The 20,193-nt window shown below is 43.6% G+C and overlaps 1 protein-coding gene across 1 annotated transcript; it reads right to left on the reverse strand.

The window, feature by feature from the left end:
* Positions 1–1,126: 1,126 nt before the first annotated feature.
* On the reverse strand, positions 1,127–13,495 carry CD40LG (CD40 ligand). Its single transcript, XM_056859003.1, has 5 exons — positions 13,340–13,495; positions 9,860–10,006; positions 4,755–4,788; positions 3,890–3,952; positions 1,127–1,509 (listed from the first exon to the last, which is right to left on the reverse strand). The coding sequence occupies exons 1-5, from the start codon at positions 13,493–13,495 to the stop codon at positions 1,127–1,129; spliced, it is 783 nt and encodes a 260-aa protein (XP_056714981.1).
* Positions 13,496–20,193: the final 6,698 nt, after the last annotated feature.

Below are 20,193 nucleotides of genomic sequence, written 5' to 3' on the forward strand. Positions count from 1 at the left end.
ATGAACATCGATGTGCAACTGCATCAGCTACAAACATGCGTCAGTGTCAGATGAATCAAAGTGTTTGCACATGTTACTTCCTGACTTAGAGAGGGTTAGGGTTGCCAACCTCCACACCAGCCATCCGCTGTAATAGAAAGGTACATGCCTTGCATTCGGAACAAATGTTCCTTGTATGCATCATCTCGAGACTGCCGTAATTGATGAAGCAGAAGCGAAATGGAATTTTACCGGAGACCCATCTGTTCATTCGGCATCTTAGATTGACGGGCTATGCCCTTTGCTTGTATTGTTGTTATACATTTACTTTGACTGTATATTGGTGCTATTCATTCTTGACTGCCTTAGTGCCATTGTTCAGAATATATTCATACAGTCTTATTTTGTTTGGGCTTGTTCATGTCAAGTTAAGTTCTTGTATTTTGGCCATAAGTGCTTATTGTTTTGGAAACCTCCAGGTACTACCTGAACCCTGCTGTTACAACTGATCTCCAGCCGATAAGAGATCAGTTCACCTGGAGAAAATGGCCTCTTTGGCAATTGGACTCTATGGCATTGAAGTCCATCCCCAAACCCCGCCTTTCTCAGGCACCGCCCCAAAAACCTCCCACCAGTGGTAAGAGGGGTCTGGCACCCCTAGAGAGGGTACTGTTGTACTTAAGCTGCAACAGAAAACTGAGCAACTGCTTGAAGGCCGTGATGAAAAGACGACTTGGAAAATAGCTGTCTTCACCGCATTCAAACGATACAGCCAGAAAGGAGAGATTGACCTGGGTTTCTTTTGCACGTGATGCATTGTTTTCTGGTCACTGGTTTGGTTTTTGGCCTACCGAAACTGAAAGCAAAATAGGAAGCGATCCTAAGACTTCTTGTGCCAGCACAAGAGAGCTTAGGATGGGGCCTAGCCACACCGCCTCTAGCACACTTATACATAGCTTCTGACACGCGGCTTGTATATGTGTAGGTTCAGGGTACCCAGCATTATATTACATGTTCTGAGGATTAACATTCCACATACTTGTTAATAAATAAAATAAAATAGGATAAGGGCAATAAAACCCAAGAGGAATGAGGTTATAAATATTACAGATTGAAGGAAGGCACTTTGTTCAACAAAGCAAAAGATTCACAGGTTCCTCTCAGAGAGCTCAAACATGCCAAAGTATGTGTTTCCGTGATCGTAGTTCACTTTGGAGGAGTCCGTCACATTGATGAAGACGGTGTGCCCTTGCTGGAGCTCAATGACTCTTCCAAGATGAACCGACTGCAGGCTGCATATGTTGTCTGAACGGCCGGGCGTTCTCACTCCTTTCAGCAGTAGCTGGTCTGTCTCGGATGGCAGATGCAGGTACATGTACACACTGAACGGTGCGTGCAACAAAGATTTCACGCAAAAGGTGACTTGGGCATAGATATAGTATCGTCCTCCTCTGGTAACCTTTAGCTTTCCACCTTGGTAGGAAAATGCGTCATCACTCGGGGCATATACCGCCTCAGTCCATTGCAAAACTATAGGGGAAGAATAGATTTATTTTTATTTTCCTTATTCGAAGCACATTTTGCCTGAATCAAGCCAGTGGTCCATCTAGTTTGGCATTTGTTAAGAAAAATACCGCCAGTGGCTGCGTTCGAAAAGTTTGCAAGGAAAACTTGCAAAAGAACCATATTGTGGAGCACTTTATTAGGATCAACTAAAATATCCCAACCATTGAGCAAGCTTTTGAGTTCCCCAGTACTCTTCATCATCCTGAATGTTAGGCACAACAAAACAAAGTGGGAGGCAGAGATTTTTCAGGGCAGGATGGATAGCCAAGAAGTGTGTAAATTGCTATTGGCTTTAGAGGGCAGGCTGTATTATGCAGACTTCAATCGGTTTAAGATCCAGCCTAATGAAGGGTTCTGTGGAACTCAAAACTTTGCTCATTCATTTGTAATATTTTACTGTTTTTAAGCCCACCCACCCCAATTATCCAGCACAGCTATCTACAATTTTTGTCTCTTTGGGGAAATACCGCAACAGGCTTTTGCTGGGGGGGGGGGGGGGCATCCTCCAACCACTAGAGAGCACTACCCCATTGAGCCTCTATTGACTCATTAAATATTGCACTTTGCTGGAGATAGATCCCAGTTACTGCTGTCATTCAGAGTTACGACAGGAGAGCTGCCATCGTTCTTCTCTCCCAGCAGACTTCATTGCGGCTCAAGCTCTTTTTTGCACCTTAATGGCTTACGTTAATTAAAACAGAAGTCCAGTGGCATCTCAAAGTCCAACATCTTGTTTAAATAACCTGGTGTTTTTGTTACAACAGATTAACATAGAATTATGTTAATTAAGATAGCATGGCACTTCCTATGAGGACTGGAGCGATCTACAGATTTGAATGTTTCCATCATGCACTGAAACGTCTTTGACAAGCCTTCTCTTCCCCTTTTTTCTTTTTTGGTAAACATCCAGCCTGATGAAGAGCGCTGAGGAATTTGAAAGTTTGCTCATTACATATTGACTGAACCTAATAAAAGATGGTGAGCGTCCGGTGTTCTCTGTAGACTTCATGAATACAGTTAAATGTTACATAATTTATGTACTTCCTTTTTTACAATTAGGGTTGTCAACTCCAGGTTGGAAAATTCCTGGAGATTTGGGGGGGGCGGGAATCTTAGGAGGGCAGGGTTTGGAGAGGGGAGGGACTTCAATGGGCTATAATACCCATTTGGAGTCCACCTTCCAAAGCAGCCATTTTCTCCAGAGGATCTAATCTCTGTAGTCTGGAGATCAGTTAGAATTCTGAAGATCTCCAGGCCCCCCCTAGAGGTTGGCAACCCCATTTACAATGGCCCTTGATATTGTGAGGACCCATGAAATGCGTCTGACCCAATGGGTTCTAGTCCTTAAAAGTTAATGCTAAAATTAAAAAAGAAACTTGTGTTATCCATTACAGTGCCACAAGATTCCTTTTATTTGTACTGGTGTGTTTCAATCTAGTCTTTGTTGCTAATCTGAGTGGTGCCATCTCTGAAAAAGAAGGCGATCTATCATGGCTAACTGTCAGCTAGAGAAATGTTCTCCACACACACACACACACATTTATCCAGTCCTTTTTTTAAAAAGCTAAGTCTGGCTGTATGTTGGGTGCGGAACGTTTCCTTTGGTTCGTCTTGGAGCCAATAAACATTCAGAAATAGCACCGACATGATCCTTCCAGAACGGTGGTAACTGCAGAATGTAAGCTGGGATGGCTCATGTGAATGCTTTCCTATGTCAAAATTTCCATGCATGTGGAAAAACGGCATGTCAAGGAGACCACTAGATACCTTTCTTACTTCATACAGTGGACTCATCTAAAAACCTATAACTGGGTGTATTTCATGGCTTCTCTGAAAAATCCTGAGAGTCTGACTTTGATATGAGTGCTGAGTATGTTAGATAACTGATTGCTGTCACTAATGAACACCTCCCAGGATTCCCTGAGGAGATATGCTGACTATTATACTATAGATATGTCTGTACTATAGTTTATACTATAGATATGTCTTTCAGGGTTTCAGAGGGATTACATTGGCTGAAATCCAGCCAAGCACCTTGCAGATACATAATCAGTTTGAATGACATTATAACATTACTAAATAACCCCAATGGAACCCCTTCACTTTAATTTCCCATCCAGCCAAGGTGCTTGTGTTCTCAGTGGATTCTTGAAAACTAATTGCAGCTGTACAGCAGGCAGGATTAGACCAAAACCTTGCATTGACTATTCTTCCTGTATTTGATGCTCAGTTTAACTCTTTGATGAATTTAAACACAGACACAGTGGGAAAATGATGATTGCTTCCACTCATAATCACACCCTCTTCCACAAAAGCATCCATGGTAGACTCTTACAATCCATACCTGATACTGGCTGAGAGCTGTCCTTGAAACCTGCAAGGTGAATGGATGCTGTTGGCTTCTCCCCTGAAAAGAAAATGGTTCTCAGTTGGCTTTTCAGAGACTAGAGAAGGTACACTTTGGCTCAGTGGGATCCAATACCTTAAGAGCTGAGATACATTAGATGATCTAGAACTAAATGTAAAAACTAAGTTGTAAAAACTTTGGGGATCTTTAACTTTTAAGTTTGCAAACGTTGCCCTCTAACTGACAAAAGTATTTCGTTCTTAACAGTAGATAAGGCATACCAATTCTATGGCAGTATGCTGACTCATGGTGGTGGTGGCAAGTGCCATTAAGTCGCAACCGACTTACGGCGACCCCATAGTGTTTTCCAGGCATGAGACATTCAGAGGTGGTTTGCTGTTACCTCACGGGAATCTACAAAGCTGTGTCATATTGAGTCCTAGCTCAGAATTGGCTGGCCTGATGGGCAACTGTTCTGCAGAATCTGAGGCAGGGGAAGTTCTTTCCCCAAGCCTGCTATCTTTTAACTGGAGATGCCAGGGATTTCTGCACACAGAGCATGTACTCGGCCATGGGTCCATAGTTCCTTTCCTCCAACAGGTCTCTCTTCCCCCTCCCCGCAGGCAAGCTTGTCTGAGATGCAGCAAGCACAGTTGGCAGATCTGTTTGATGAACTCGACTAGGAATGGAGATCGAATCAGATTAGTTTATTGCTCCCCAGAGGTTAGCCCCATGGAATCCACAACTGATGCATGTAAGTGCAAATTAAGAAGGTGGGAGCGTAACAGGAGAAAGTTGGCTGGATCCAACCCATCTGGCCTAATTCCTGTTGAAAACTGCCATCTTAATGTTGATCACATACCTTTTTGCATGACAATGGGGCTTTTTTGAGGAACCTAGAACAAAACAATTTTTAAAAAATGTATTAGTGAAAGCACAACAGTATCTATAAGATGCACACTATACTAGACATTGACCAAAACCCAGTGGCTGCCAGAAACATTTCACCTTGTGAGAAACCCTTCTTGACTTCTCATCGAGAACATATCCCCAAGTAGGATTATGTTATCAGGGATGGACCGGTGTCTAAGGGTAGTCTGTGGGAGAATCAGAGTCTTGGGTCCTTTTTTATTTTTTTATTTTTTTTTGTCATCAAGTCACAGCTGACTTATGGCGACCCCTTAGGGTTTTCATGGCAAGAGACATTCGGAGGTGGTTTGCCATTGCCTGCGTCCACGTGGACTGAAAGAGTTCTGAGAGAACTGTGACTGGCCCAAGGTCAGCAAGCTTCATGTGAAGGAGTGGGGAATCGAACCCAGTTCTCCAGATCAGAGTCTGCCGCTTTTAACCACTACACCACACTGTAAATTCATAAGGAATAGCTATCCTTTCATACTTTTGTTCACATAATTGATCCATAGGTTCCTGGAGTAGCAAACCTGTCTGTACCCCGCCCCCCCCCCCAATTGCCCATTCCTACCCTGTGTGTGTAAAGTGCCGTCAAGTCGCAGCTGACTTATGGCGAGCCCTTTTTTGGGGGGGTTTCATGGCAAGAGACTAACAAGAGGTGGTTTGCCAGTGCCTTCCTCTGCACAGCAACCCTGGACTTCCTTGGTGGTCTCCCATCCAAATACTAACCAGGGCTGACCCTGCTTAGCTTCTGAGATCTGATGAGATCAGGCTAGCCTGGGCCATCCAGATCAGGGCATTCCTATCCTAGTAACCTTTATAAAGAGGCACCACAGGCCAGGGCAGGAACCATGTCATTGAGCCCATCCAAATGGTGCCTCTTTATGAAGGTTACTATTCCTACCCTAGTAACCTTTATGAAGAGGCACCATTTGGATGGGCTCAATGACATGGTTCCTGCCCTGGCCTGTGAGTCAAATAAAGGTTGGCATGATGAGGCATCTCTGGAGGCCCATGGCCCAGGAAAGGTTGCTTGGCCCATGCGTGCCCAACAGGAATAAGAGAATGCCCTAGTAACCCCTGCAAAGTCACCTGCTGGGAGAAGCACTTCGGGAGGCGGCAGAGTGCAACATTTCCCCAGTTTGTGAAGCCTGGTAGGGTTTAAAGACGTGCTATCATGTCACACTCCACTTCCTTCTCCAGGACTGTGTATGTGAGAGTGTGCACGGATGAGAGAACAGTATGCTAAATGGAGGGGACACTTGAGAACATCTTGCCAAAGGCCCCCTCAAAGCCTGGAGCCAGCCCTGTTTACCCCCAGCGACTGATCTTTAATGTGTATCCTGACTGTGAAAATGCTTGCTCCATAAAGGTTATCTGGGACAGCCTTTCTGCTTGCAACTCAGAAGTCTTCAAAAGCTTCTGCCCTTACTGGATTTGCATGGTGAGAATGCTGCGACAGGAAAAGCTGTTACATAAATGGAAAGTCTAAAACGAGGGCATGAAGGCAAGAATCTTCAACGAGGCGGCTGCAACTTTGCTGGCTTCCTTTTTACCACCACGAAATCTAGTTTCGAGGTGACAGCTTTTGCTTTTTCTTTGCTTGGCTGTGCTTTCTGCTGTGCAGAAATGTAGCTGGGTGAAGGTTCACTACCACTTCATCAAGAACAATTCCACCCACTACATTTCTGCTTGCCATACAGCAGGCTATGAGTGGTGAGTTAGCATGGTGAGCTTGCCTTGGGCTTAGGGTTGCCAACCAGTGAATGGCATTTGGTGCGAGATTGGGAGGGTGGAGTCATAGGGGGGCACTGCCACGTCAATGACATTATGTCATTTCCAGGCTGAACCTGGAACTGATATTCCGCTGCTCTAGGATTCAGCAGTAACTCCATGGTTTTACCATAGAGCTGTGTTGGCGAACCTATGGCACGCGTGCCACTTCCGGCACGCGTAGCCCTCTTTGCCGGCACGCGTGGGTGAGCTCCAAAAGGCCTCCTGGGTCGTCTGTGCCCCTCCCTCTCTCAGCTGAGCTCCCCCCCCCCACCGTGCATGCGTCGGCGGGTCAGCTTCCTGCCTCGCACGCACGTGGCTGGCTTCTTCCTCTTCCCCCCCTCTTGCCCCGCAACAGCTGATAGGCGGCGGGGAGGCCAGCAGCAACGAGGCGGGGCCTCCTCCTCTAGGCTCCAGAAGCAGCTCCTCCTCACCGCCTTCCTCCTCCTTGTCCCCCTCAGGCGGCTCCCAGCAGTCCAGCTCCAGGCTGCCGCCGCCATCGTCCTCCTCCTCAGGCGCCTCTCCCCCTGCCGTTTTCACCCACCTCCTCCGGGCGCTCGCAGAGGGCCAGGCGGCCCCTCAACAGCCGCGCGTCCGCCGGAGAAAGGCTTGCCATCTCCCGCCGTCCTCCCCCTCTCCCCCGTTCGCGCTCATCCCTGACTGCTGCGGTAAGCTTGTGGGGTAGCTGGAGCCACCCTCAAGTCCTCTGGCTCGGGAGTGGCTGCATGGCCTCTGCCTTCTCCCTCCCCGCCCCCTAAGGTTGCCCGCAGGCTGGCGGGGTCGCAAGTGTTGGCGCACTCGCCCTCGCTCTCACCGCCCCCTCCTCCCCTGCCCCCGACAGCAGGTGCCCAATGCCGCCGCGCCGGGGCCCAACGTCTCCGCCGTCCCGCTCCGTCGCCTCGCCGCCTCCCCAGAGCTGCCGGTAAGGGGGGGCTTGAGGCCCGACCCAGGAAACTTCCTTCCTTCCTTACATCCTTTCTTCCCCAGTTCCTTCCTTCTCTTTCCTTTTCCAGTTCCTTCCTACCTTCCTTCCTCTTCCTTTCTTCCTTTCTTCCTTTCTTCCTTTCTTCCTTCCTTCCTTCCCTCCTTCCCCAGTTCCTTCATTCTCTTTCCTCTCCCAGTTCCTTCCTTTCTCCATCCCTCCCCCTTCCCCTACTAGGGCTGCCAACCTCCAGGTGGTGGCTGGAGACCTGGCAACCCTAGCAATAATGTCCAGTGTCTGAGCAGAGGACGAGTCCTGGAGAGATGCATGCCAAATGCAAACTTTTACCTTTCAATAATGTTTGTATCATTGAAAGCTCTGTTATTGTGTTTTTCTTTTAACGCAAAATATGTGAATGTATGAGTTGTTTTTTCCAAACTAAAATCTCAGTATTCAGGTTAAATTGCTGTATTGGCACTTGGCGATAAATAAGTGGGTTTTGGGTTGCAGATTGGGCACTCGGTCTCTAAAAGGTTCGCCATCACTGGCCTAAACTGACCTGATCAAGGCTGGATCGCATTCACTGTTAGAGCATCTGCTTTGCATATAGAAGGTCCCAGGTTCAATCCCTGGCATCTTCAGTTAAAAGGATTTCAGATAGCTAATGCTGATGAAAACCATTCTCTGCTTGAAACCCAGGAGATAACACTGCTAGTCTTTACAGACAATATTGAGCCAGACAGACAAATGATCTGACTTGAAAGCATGGGCCAGGGGTCAGAGGTCAAATACATGAAGAAAGCTGCAGGTTCAAATATTAGTATACTCTCCAGTTACAAGATTTTTGGGCTCAGTGAGAAATGTGTTTTATGCCAAGTATAAAAATGCAAATTGCAACCTCAATTTGCCTAGGGACCATGCAGGGAAGGGAGAGTATTCAACCCTACAACTGCTATTTAGTTACACCATTCAAAGCCAGGCTTTGTTATTAGCATTTTAAAGGGGGGTTGTCTTTTTAAATAACATACCTTTTCTCCTTTAAAATGTTAAGAGCAAAGCTGGTAGCTTGTGTTTTTATAGGAAAACTAAGAGGAGGTTGCAGGGTTAAACATCCTCTCTTTCCCCTGCACAGCTCTGAGATAAATTGGGACTACATTGAGCCCTGTCTTGTTATCATCCTGGAGCATGACCAAAAGATGCTATGATTAACTCAACCACAGATGAGCACAGATCTAATTTTGCAGGGCTTGTTGCCTAAAGCGACACTCAAACACCTACCAGGTTGGCTCACATTCTGCTTGCCATTCACAAGCAGGGAGCCCATTTTTGTTGGGCTGTTCAGCCATCTTTGTGCAGTTCAAGCTTGTTCTTGGCTTACTTCCAGTGTATTCGAACAGTGCAGAACAGCACAGTGCAATCAGCAGTATTTCACGCATGGGCATTCTTACACAGCCCAACCATAGTCCAAGGTTTCCCTTCCCTCTACCCGTAGGGTTGCCAGGTCCCTCTTCGCAACCAGCGGGAGGTTTTAGGGGCAGAGCCTGAAGAGGGAGGGTTTGGGGAGGGGAGGGACTTTAATGCCATAGAGTCCAATTGTCAAAGCGGCCATTTTCTCCAAGTGAACTGATCTCTGTTGGCTGAAGGTCAGTTGTAATAGCAGGAGATCTCCAGCTAGTACCTGGAGGTTGGCAACCCTACCCACCCTTCCCTTTTCATGCTGCTCACAACACAATAGTCAATCTTACTGATAAACAGGAAATGCATTAATCAATCAGCCAGTCACCATAAATCAAAACCCCACTTCTAAAGGTCTTACTGTTTGGTGTTCTCATTTAGGCTATTCTCACGTGTGCATCTTTGCATAGCCCTATGGTAGTGCCCCATGTAATCTAATTACCTGACCTGACCATCCACAACCCTGAGGGCAAATTTATTTTCACTGGTGCACGGATGCAAAAGGAGCTTACAAGGAAGAAGGAAATGCAACTGAAAAGCTCCAGCTATGGTTCAGCTGCAAAGCTGTTTGGCAGCTCCTCAACACCATGTTCAAGGTTCAGCTCACCAATCATTAGGGTTGCCAGCTCTGGGTTGGGAAATACCTGGAGATTTTGGGGTGGAGCCTGAGGAGGATGGGGTTTGGAGAGGGGAGGGATTTCATTGCCAGAGTCCAATTGCCAAAGTGGCCATTTTCTCCAGGGGAACTGATCTCTGTCAGATCTCTGTTGTAATCTCCAGCCACCACCCGTAAGGTTGGCAACCCTACCAATCATCATGACTGTCAAATACAGTATATTTCATAAAGTTTGCAGTGCCTTTAGCTGCCTGTTAAAAAGGAACCAGCCACACGCTAGATGGTGTCTTACGTCGCTTGATCGGCCCTGGAGTTCCTGGAACGTGTTTAAGATGGCCGAACAATCCAGCAAAGTTGCACCAGCATCTTGTGGTTTCAGACATTTCTGCAGTCTTCTAAGGAACAAGAAGTCTTCTCGTAAATTCATCTCATCTTCCACCTGAAAAATCAGAGAAAGCAAGTTTGTTTACAGCCAAGTATAATAAATGTAACAAATCATCTTGGATTGTGAGAAAAGGCAATAATACACTTTTTAGAAAGAAAACAAATATATAAATGTCACACAGAAGAAAGCTGAATGCCCTGACACCCCCGGTCTAATTCTAACAAGTTTGGTGCGTTTTTGACTTTCTAGGTTTTCTGAATGATTCACAGAGCACAGTGAATCACTGAAGCCCTCCACTGAAATCAGTTGGCCTGAGGATTCTTGACTCTGTGTTTGATTTTGGTCAGTGAATTTTTGGGGTATAACAGCTCACCATGGGGAAAAGCAATTGCTTGACAGTTTTGCTATGCAACCAGGTCTATTTTCAACCACCAAGAAGATGCTTGTTACATCTTTTCCTTCTTCCTCTAAGGAGTTCAGGGCAGCATACACATTTTCTTCACTTTTTATCCTCCCAGCTTTTTTAAGCCATCGCTCCATAGCAGAGTAATTGCTTTCCATGCAGAAAGTCCCAGGTTTTGTCCCTCAGATCTTTAGTTAAGCAGGTAACAGGTGTGGGAAAGTACTTTCTTGGCCCGAAACCCTAGAGAACCACTGGAAGTCGGAGTGCATAATACCAAGCTAGGGCGATGAACGGTCCGGACACAGCATGAGGAAGCTTCCCATGTATTAGAGAATAGGCGTACACAGATTTAAATTTTCTGTGGACTAATCTGAAATATTTTTCCCAAATAAACATTATCAATTCCTTTCCTACAAAAGCGCTGAGAAATATACTTCTGAGAAACCCTGTGAGAAGACATTCATGGCATGCTCTGATTTTGGTCTGATAAGCAAGCAACCAGTTCTGCTTCCACACATTTGTGAAGATCAGTTGTCTGCTGTTTTCCCTTTTGCCTCTGGTCTTGTTCCCACAATAACTACTCTGAATCAGTCTCATCTGCTAGTGGTAATTAGTCCCAGTGTTACTTGGACACATGACTCCATGAGCTTTTGGAGAGTCAAGGCCAAACTAGCCAAGATAGCAGAAGATCTGTGATCTTCTTCATCCATTTTCTTAAAAGTAGCCATGGAATGGGTGGAACGATTTTATTGGGCCCAGGGAAGGGGGCATATAGAGGAAAGGTGTTGCCCATCCTACTATTACAGGACTGTTCTGAATCGTTACCCCTCTCCACAGCCACATTTTTTTTTAAAAGGCAGGCAATCCAAACATGATTTGATTGATTTAATTTAGGTAATTTAGTACCCTGCATTTCTCCTCAATGGGGACTCAAAGGGATTTACAGAAATAGGTAATATAATTTTTAAAAGCACAACTTAATCAAACCAAATAAACTGAAGTAAACAACAAGAACAAAGCCCCCACAAGTCCGTCCGCATCCTGAGCAGGTTCTGAATCTCAAGGGGCTGCTCACATGATATCCGCAAGATCTCCCGCCATCTTGTGTACTTCAGCCCTAAGACAGAATTAATCACTGGTTCCTTTGATAAATAGAACTGGCTTTTTTTTTTTTTTTTGCAGCACGTTGGAATTGGCAAAAGTTTACAATTTGAATTTGACTGTGAATTTTGAAAAAGTTGGTTTTGAATTTGGTAAAGGCATATTCTTAAAAACAGGAATGAATTTTAAGACCGTAAGACTAATTCCCTTCCTCAACATTCAAGCTTTTGCACACACAGGCCATTTATGCATGGCTGTTTCCTCGCAGTGACCCCGCCAACTACTTCAGGGCTTTGCCTTGATTATGCATGCATTTTCCTGCCATCAGAGGTCACCTTGCTCTCCCCGCAGGTTTCTGCACATTTTGCCCAGGTTTTCTGGATGCTGGCTAGACATGAATGCACAGACATTCACAGCAGCCAAGCAGCATCTACAATACAGCTTTTCCTGCACCTTGATCGACTCAGCAGTGCTACAACTACAAAAAAAAACTGGGGAAAGCCTTCCAGTTGTCCGGGGAGGGGGGTGGGAATGACAGTCACAGGAGAAGGAGCTGGGGCAAGAAAAATGCTTGATATTTCCCAAATGATCAGATATTTCCCAAATGATATTTCCCAAATGATCAGATCAGAACAAAGCAGGGGGGAAACCTGGCTAGTGGAAGATTAGGGGATGGTGGCATTTGGATGCTTAAAAAAAACTTGTTCCAGGCATGCCAAGCCAGAGTAAAACCTCCATGGGGAAGCATCCCTAGTCCAGCATCCAGCCAGATAATTCCAGGAAGCCTAAAAGGAGGCTATAACAGGTTAGGACTCTGCAAATGTGGGGAACTAATATGATCTTAATCTTCGTATACTGGCTCTGAAGATGGAGGTTCTGTTTAGCTCACAAGGGTGAACTACTACTGGAATGGTCCTCCATTAATTTTTGTTTTAAAATCATCTAAGCTAGTGGCTATCTTATGTCATGGCAACAAATTGATTCACATTAACTGCACGAAGTGTGAAACAATACTTCCTTTTGGTCTGTCCTGAATCTACTGGTAGAGAAAAGCAGGGTATAAAACCCAACTCTTCTTCTTCTCTTCTTCTTAAAGGATTTCAGGTAACAAATGCTGGAAAAAGACTTTGCTTGTGATCATACGGAGCTGTCACCAGTCGGAGGAAACTACACCCATACACACATATGAATAGATATGAAGCTGCCTTATACTGAATCAGACCATTGGTCCATCCAGGTTAGTATTGCCTACTGAGACCGGCGGCAGCTCTCCTGAATCTCCTATCACCTACTACCTGATTCTTTTAACCTTCTACATGCCAATCAGATGGCTCTACCACTGAGCCACAGCCCTTCCCTAACGCGTTAAAAAGCAGCTTCATATATTAGAATTATCTGTAACAAAGTATTTGGAAAGGGTTAACTTGGCAATTATGGGATGCACATTCCAGCATCCACAGTTCTTTCCTCTGACTTTTGCTTTCCAGTTGTCCTCTTTGAAGGCTGCCCGCTGGTTGCCTGAATACCAGAAACCCTGTTAAAATAACCATCATTGTATCTGTGCTTAGGGAAGGAGCACTTAGCGGTCCCAAGTATAATATTTTCACTGTGGCTCAAAGGCAGAACACCTGTTTTGAGTACCAAAGGTCCCAATTCCTGTCACTGACAGCTACCAAAGGATCTTGGGAAGCAGGTGTTGGGAAAGATCTTTCTCTGCCTCAGACACTGAAGAGTTGCCACCGGAGTCGACAAGCCGAATGAGGTAAACTCACAGTCCGGCTCAGAGTAAGGCAGCTTTTTACGTCTGCGAAACCTTTCTGTCGTTCAGCAGTTAAAACCATTCTAACTCACTTAGCAGCACCAGTCAGGGAACCCAGTCTTACCTTGTCCAGCTTCATGTGAAGATATAAGCCATAAAGCACCACTCCAACTAGCTGAGCTATCACAAACGTGATGGTCAAGTACAGGAATGTTTTCATGGTGACGGTTGTGCCCGCAGGTCTAGGGGTTGTCGGGGAATATGGCTCGTTCAGGTCCATGTGTCAACCAGCGTCCGATGCCCAATGTGCACCCAGCATGAATACCACTTTACTCTTACTTTGCGCAAGACGGTGATGAGAAGCTTGCAGTGTGCTGCCCACAACTTCCTGGGGAACAAACTAGTCTTCCAACATGGCATGCTTGTTTGGTGTCATCTCCTCAACAGCAGCATAAACAAAGTCATTGTTTGAACTGTCTAGGATGCTTCACTTCCAGATTGTTTCCTACTACTATGTCAAAAGCAACTTTTTTTCTCCCAGTGCATTTATACATTGCCACCCACCTTTTTCCCCCTATCACGAATAGCTATTTTTGCCTCACTGGACTTCAAAGAAAGGAAGAATCCATGACTGAAGTAAATTTTGAACATGTTAACCAGCTTATAGGAAAGCATCTTTTGCTCAACTGCTGGACTTGAAAATGAGGAGAAGATGTATTTAATGGTTTGAAAGAAGGATGCCGCCACATATTAATGCTAACTGCTGCAACACGAAACAATGCAGGACTGATTTGTGAATTACAAGTGCATGGGGAAATCTCCTGAAATCTCTTCTCATGGTGGTTGGTAGCATGTGAATTGGCCATTTTTTTGCCATGTCAATGAAAAAAAAGTGTGTTATTTGAGATGGTTTAAAAATAAATCGCCAAATTTGTGGGTCGCTAAGCTTGAAGCCCTAACCTCGATAGCCCAGGATTGCCTGATCTTCTGAGCTGTCAGAAACTAATCAGGGTCTGGTCCTGGTAACTATTTTGGGTGGGAGACCACCAAGGAATACCAGGGTCACTATGCAGAGGCAGGCGACGGGAAACACCTCTGAATGCCTCTTGCCTTGAAAACCTGGCAAGGTTGCCATTAGTCAGCTGCAACTTGATGGCATAAAAAATGCTTCAGTAGTAATTGCTGCTATGTGAAACAAGTATTACCACTGTCTGTGAGGTAACTAGTGGTAGAAAATGCCATTAAGTTACAGCCAACTTATGGCAACCCTGTAGGGTTTTCAAGGCCAGAAATAAAGAGAGGAGGTTTGCCAGTGTCTGCCTCTGCATAACAACCATAGAGTTCTTGGTGGTCTCCCAATTCAAGCACTAACAAGGGCCAACCCTGCTTACCTTGCAAGATCTGATGAGATCAGGCTAGCCTGGGCCATCCAGGTGAGGGTCCATGAGGTAACTGGCAGGTGTTTGAAGCAGATTAATTGCTGTGATAGGTGGCTATGTTTCTAGATCTTGTATTTTACTAAAAATATGTTATCTTACTTAACCAGCCACTTCAAGCAATGACACAATTTTGAATTGTATTAGAATTCATTTTTATTGTTAATGCTTCAATACTATTAATGAAAGTTAAAAAATTCACTAATATATATGGAAATTAGATTACATGGAAAAATCTAACAGATTCTAACAAATTACTACAGATCTGAAATACAGTAAAAAAAATTACAATGAAAAATACAATAGAATTACATTCCCATCACTGTGCCATGCCAGGGATAATTCTCAGACAGACAGCATGTAAGCATGCCTGGGAGAGAACATCCAATCTCTTACAATCTTAAGTCCCTTTATATACCCTTCGAGAGGTCAATTATTTTGAGAACCAATTAAAATTGCTTTGAGAATCAGTAAAAAATTGTTATGAGACTTCTACAATATTCTCAGACATAAAAAGACAAAATATTCCTTTAACAAACATCTTTCCCTAACCTTGATTTCATGTCAAACAAATAGATGACATAGGAAATATACTTTCTCATGCAGGTCCATATTTGAAACCTAAAATCATTACTTGGAGTTTAAATCAAGGCTGCAGGTTGTCAATTATCTATACTTTTAACCATAAATGTATTGAAAACTACAACATGTTAAATTAGCTCTCAGTGGATGACATTCAAAGGCTCCTTCCATGTGTGCCCAGTGGAGATTGTGAATGCTAGAGAGACATATGGAATGCTGCAATCTGCTTTTGATGTGCCCCTCAAATTCAAAAAGGGTTTGGCCATACAGTGTGAGAGGCTGCTGTTTCAGACAACGCCAGCCCGACATTTGGTTGTATAGAAAAAGTCTGCATAGTTCTTTAGATCCTGGCCTGTGTGAGACTATCCAACTTTCTAATAAAAATACTTCATGGAGAGCATTCAATTGCTCGTTTTTGGAAGAACCCAAATGAGGCTGTATGAAACTGGAATGTTGCGAGAGTAGGAGGAGAGAAATGTTCTAAAACAGGTTACACATCCTGTGTACCGGGCACTTTCTTTGAAAGAATAAAAAACATTCAGGAGATTGTGTAGAAGAGTTCCAGGTGGGTTTTATTCAGCAAAAAGGACTATAAGACAATGTAAAAATTTTTACTGCAAGTTCATAAGAGCTAATGCTAACATTAAAATACGGTAGGGAGGAGAGAGAGAGAGAGAGAGAGAGAGAGAGAGAGAGAGAGAGAGAGAGAGAGTTTATTTACGGCCCTTGGCTAGATAAAACAAAATACATGGACTAAAATGGTCTTACAAAGGTTTACAGTCCGAGTCTTAAATCACTTAAAAAATAAAAATAAATACCATCCAAGTTACATCTGAACAAATTTTCATTGCTGCCGTACAAAAATTTTGCTACCTGAGAGGTGATTGAAGGATTATCTCCTTGTAGGAGCTTTTCGATCTTTTCTCTTTTTCTGTTGGGTCCCATTCTCAGTATGAGGGGCTCAATAAACTTAGAACGAGGTATTGTGTAAAAGTTACTAATCAGGAGAACATGTTCAGTGGTTTCTAAATCCCCAGATTTACAGGGGCAGAGTCCGCCACGGTAGGGAGTATTTTTTCTATACACATGAAATGTTTTATGTAGTTGAATAGTCCTTCTTCAAGAAAGTGATCTTTCATGTCAGGTTGTGTGAGAAACAATTGCTGTGAATTTCTTTCCTTAGGACCCTCACAGATAATACAAATCAACTCAAAGCATTCTTCAGAGGAGGGACACAAGACAAAACTGCCTCCATTTTCTTTTGCAGTTTAGTTACATGTATTTTCTCTTCCCTTCTTTCAAGGAGCTCAGGGAAATGTATGTGTCTCTCCCCTCCTCCTCTACCTTCACAACAATAGCTTAAAGTCAACCAGACACTTTCATGGCAGAGACAGTAAAATATCAGCAATTATAAGTTAATAGCCCAATTAAAGGAAAGTGCGTGATAAAAATACAAATTGGTTGTGTATGAAGACAATGCCCTGACCTGGATGGCCCAGGCTAGCCTGATCTCATCAGATCTCAGGAGCTAAGCAGGGTCAGTCCTGGTTAGTATTTGGATGGGAGACCCCCAAGGAAGTCCAGGGTTGCTGTGCAGAGGAAGGCACTGGCAAACCACCTCTGTTAGTCTCTTGCCATGAAAACCTCAAGAGAGGTCACCATAAATCAGCTGTGACTTGAAGGCACTTTACACACGCACATGCAGACCATGCTTATTTATTTATATATTTATTTACAATATTTCTACCCCACCTCTCCAAAAATAATGCCTGAGACAATGAATGATAAAACCCAATGAGTGATATAATTTGTTTAAAATAATATTCCAATAATAAAATTATCAGCAATAAAACAATACTCAATAAAATCATCACGCTGTAGAGATAGAGTTAAAATACCCAAAGTTGGTTTGAAAAAATATCTAAACGCCTGCTTTTGCACTAATAGACCAGCTAATTTCTTAAAAGAAGTATTAAGCATTACAGATTGGTTTCATGTTATAACTGTAATGGGGGGGAACTCAGAATTATTAGGTTGAATACAAGACTGTGTTTTAATTTCTAGCTGTTGTTCTGCTTGTCCTATAAAAAGTTTGCAACACAGGTTAAAATGTTGTCCAATATCAACAAACTGTTTAATTTAAATTATACTGAGGACCCCAAAGAAAGATTTACAGTGCCATTATAAACAGAGTTACACTATTATAATCTGACCTTAATGGATTTAGAAGGGAGTAACTCTGTTTAGGATGACAATGTTAGACACTGAACACTAGGAAAAACTTACATTCTTCTGGACAGCAGGGTTGGCAACTCTGAATATGAATTTCTTGTCAAAATTGGCATTTCTATTAGATTTTTATCCAACCCTTCCTCCAAAAAATGTCAAAGTAGCATGTATTCCTCCCTACTTCTGTTTTCTCCTCTTGAAGTAGGTTAGGCTGGGTGTGTGGCTCAAGCACACCTAGTGAGCTTCATGAATGGTGATTTGAACTCAGGTCTTCCCAACATTCTAACCACCACACTTTCTTCCATTAAGGATCCCAAAGAGTAAGTTACTGCAACAAGGAGACAGATTTTAAAGTTTATAAATGGCACAGAAAAAAGTGATCCTTGAAATTTTACATCCAAAAGTCTTGTAAGGGAGACTGAATGTTTCAGATATATCGAATTGTTTAGCCATGCAAACCATAGAAATGGCAGGTTGTTTTTTAGAACTTTTGGGGAAAATCCTATGCAGATTCACTCCATTCTAAACCTATTGTAGTAACTCTGTGTAGAATCATAGAGTTGGAAGGGACCATACAGGCCATCTAGTCTAACCCCCTGCTCAATGCAGGATTAGCCTAGAGCATCCCTGACAAGTGCTTGTCCAGCCTCTGCTTAAAGACTGCCACCACCTCCCTAGGTAGCTGATTCCACTGTCGAACAACTCTTACAATAAAAAACCTTTTCCTAATATCCAGCCGGTACCTCTCCGCCTGCAATTTAAACCCATTATTGCGAGGTAGGATTACCTTCCCAGCATCCTGGATGTGCCATTAAATGCTTTATTATAGTATTTAAAAAGAAGCTGCCCAGAACAGATTTATTACTGAATTGGGAGGGGGGAGTAACACAGGACATGGCACCCATAACACTAGCATTTAAAAACAAAGGGTGGCTCTCAAAGCAGCTTAATTAAAACTAACACAGAGATCAATTAAAATTTTCAGTTTTACTGTCATTCCTTGCTAATGGGAGGAGGCAGCTAAAGCTGAATCCAGGCACTAGAAAGAGCTGCCTTGCTGGTGCCTCTTTTTCATTAAGTAATAGGCATTTCAAAGGGAAGACGGCATGGTACAGCCCAATCTCGTTAGATCTCAGAAGCTACACATGGTTGGTACTTGGATGGGAGACCACTAAGGAAGGCAACGGCAATCCACCTCTGCTTCTCACTTGCCTTGAAAGCTCCTTGCTTGGGACTCCACAAGTCAGTTGCAACTTGATGGCACGTATATACATAATAGGCATTTCAGATACATGTTGGTGATGGGCCAGACTAAATGCTGATAGTCTGTAGATGTGGTGGGATTAAGGTTGACAAACAATGGGGGGAAAGAGTCAGAAATTATCAGAAAAGGTACCTTCATAATTGTTCCTTATATCTCCAGTTAGATTTTTGCTTTCGTTTAAACAAACAAGGTTCCTTCTCTCCACATGGAACCTAAGGGTTGAGCTGAGAACTAAAAATTCTTTAGAAGTACTATATTTATATAGGTATACACAATACAATGGATAAAAAAAACTGGGCCTGGACTACAGGCTACATATAAAACCACAAGCATAAACCATTACAAAAATAATCAACACCATTGATTATTTGTAAAGTATAAATGACCAATAGACCATACGTGTTTCGGTGTTAATTATTTTTGTAATACTTGTGGTTTTATATGTAGCCTGTAGTCCAGGCCCAGTGGGGTTTTTTCCCCGTTTTATTGTGTACACCTAATGAATATATAAATATAATACTTTTAAATGATTTTTAGTTCTCAGCTCAACCCTTAGGTTCCCTGTACTTTTTTGGCTGAGTTCTTTCCCTTCTTTTTTGGTTGTCCTTCTCTCAACATGCCATGGTCCTGATCCAAACTGGGGTCCCACACACCTGGGAATTGAGTTCCCAGCACAGAACTCCACACATTTGAACCCAAAGTCCTCATAATGGATTCTAGGTGCCTGGTCACCTAGAATCCATTCTTAGTCATCACAGGCAGTCTGGTAGGTGTATGAGTAACCACAAGTCTGCTATGATCTGGTGGCCCTTGAGGTCCACGTACCCCATCGCTGCCAGGATACGATGAGACTGCTGCTGAGTCAAGGCTGAGAAGATCAGAAAAAGTTGCGAACCACAGCTGAAGAATTTTCTGGGAAAAGAAGTTGAGGTTTCACACCTCAAGCTGTCTAAATCCTTGACTGATGAGACCCGCTCAGATTTGCTCATGGGGAGTTCCATTTACCAATGCTGTGCTGCCTCTAAGTGAAGACACGGCCACTTCAATATTGACGCATGTTGGAAAGAAGGAGTAATCATTATCAGCCAATGAAATCTGGAATCTCAGCACTAAGAATGAGATTGGGAGAATGAGAGAGCAAGAGAGAGCATGATTTTCCAAACTGATAAAAACCAAAATCAGGGTATCATGTGAATCCGCTCTCACCAAGTCTTAGCGCCACAGTTTGCTCTTAGCACCGGAATATGTGATAGGATCAGTTTCTTCAATTCAGCAAACTCTAGCATCCACAAAACCCACAAATTTCAAGCAGAACCAAGTTCTGCTTCTCATTCGCTGTGTGGGTGTGAATTTTTACAAATGTTGTCTGCAGGTTAAAACAAGATTTTAAAAAATGATCGCAAGCAACTCAATCATATGTTGTCTTTCAAACATACAACTTTAGAATATTGTCAAAGGCTTACCCTT

This window comes from Euleptes europaea, chromosome 13, assembly GCF_029931775.1.
Source record: "Euleptes europaea isolate rEulEur1 chromosome 13, rEulEur1.hap1, whole genome shotgun sequence".
Classification (NCBI taxonomy): Eukaryota; Metazoa; Chordata; class Lepidosauria; order Squamata; family Sphaerodactylidae; genus Euleptes; species Euleptes europaea.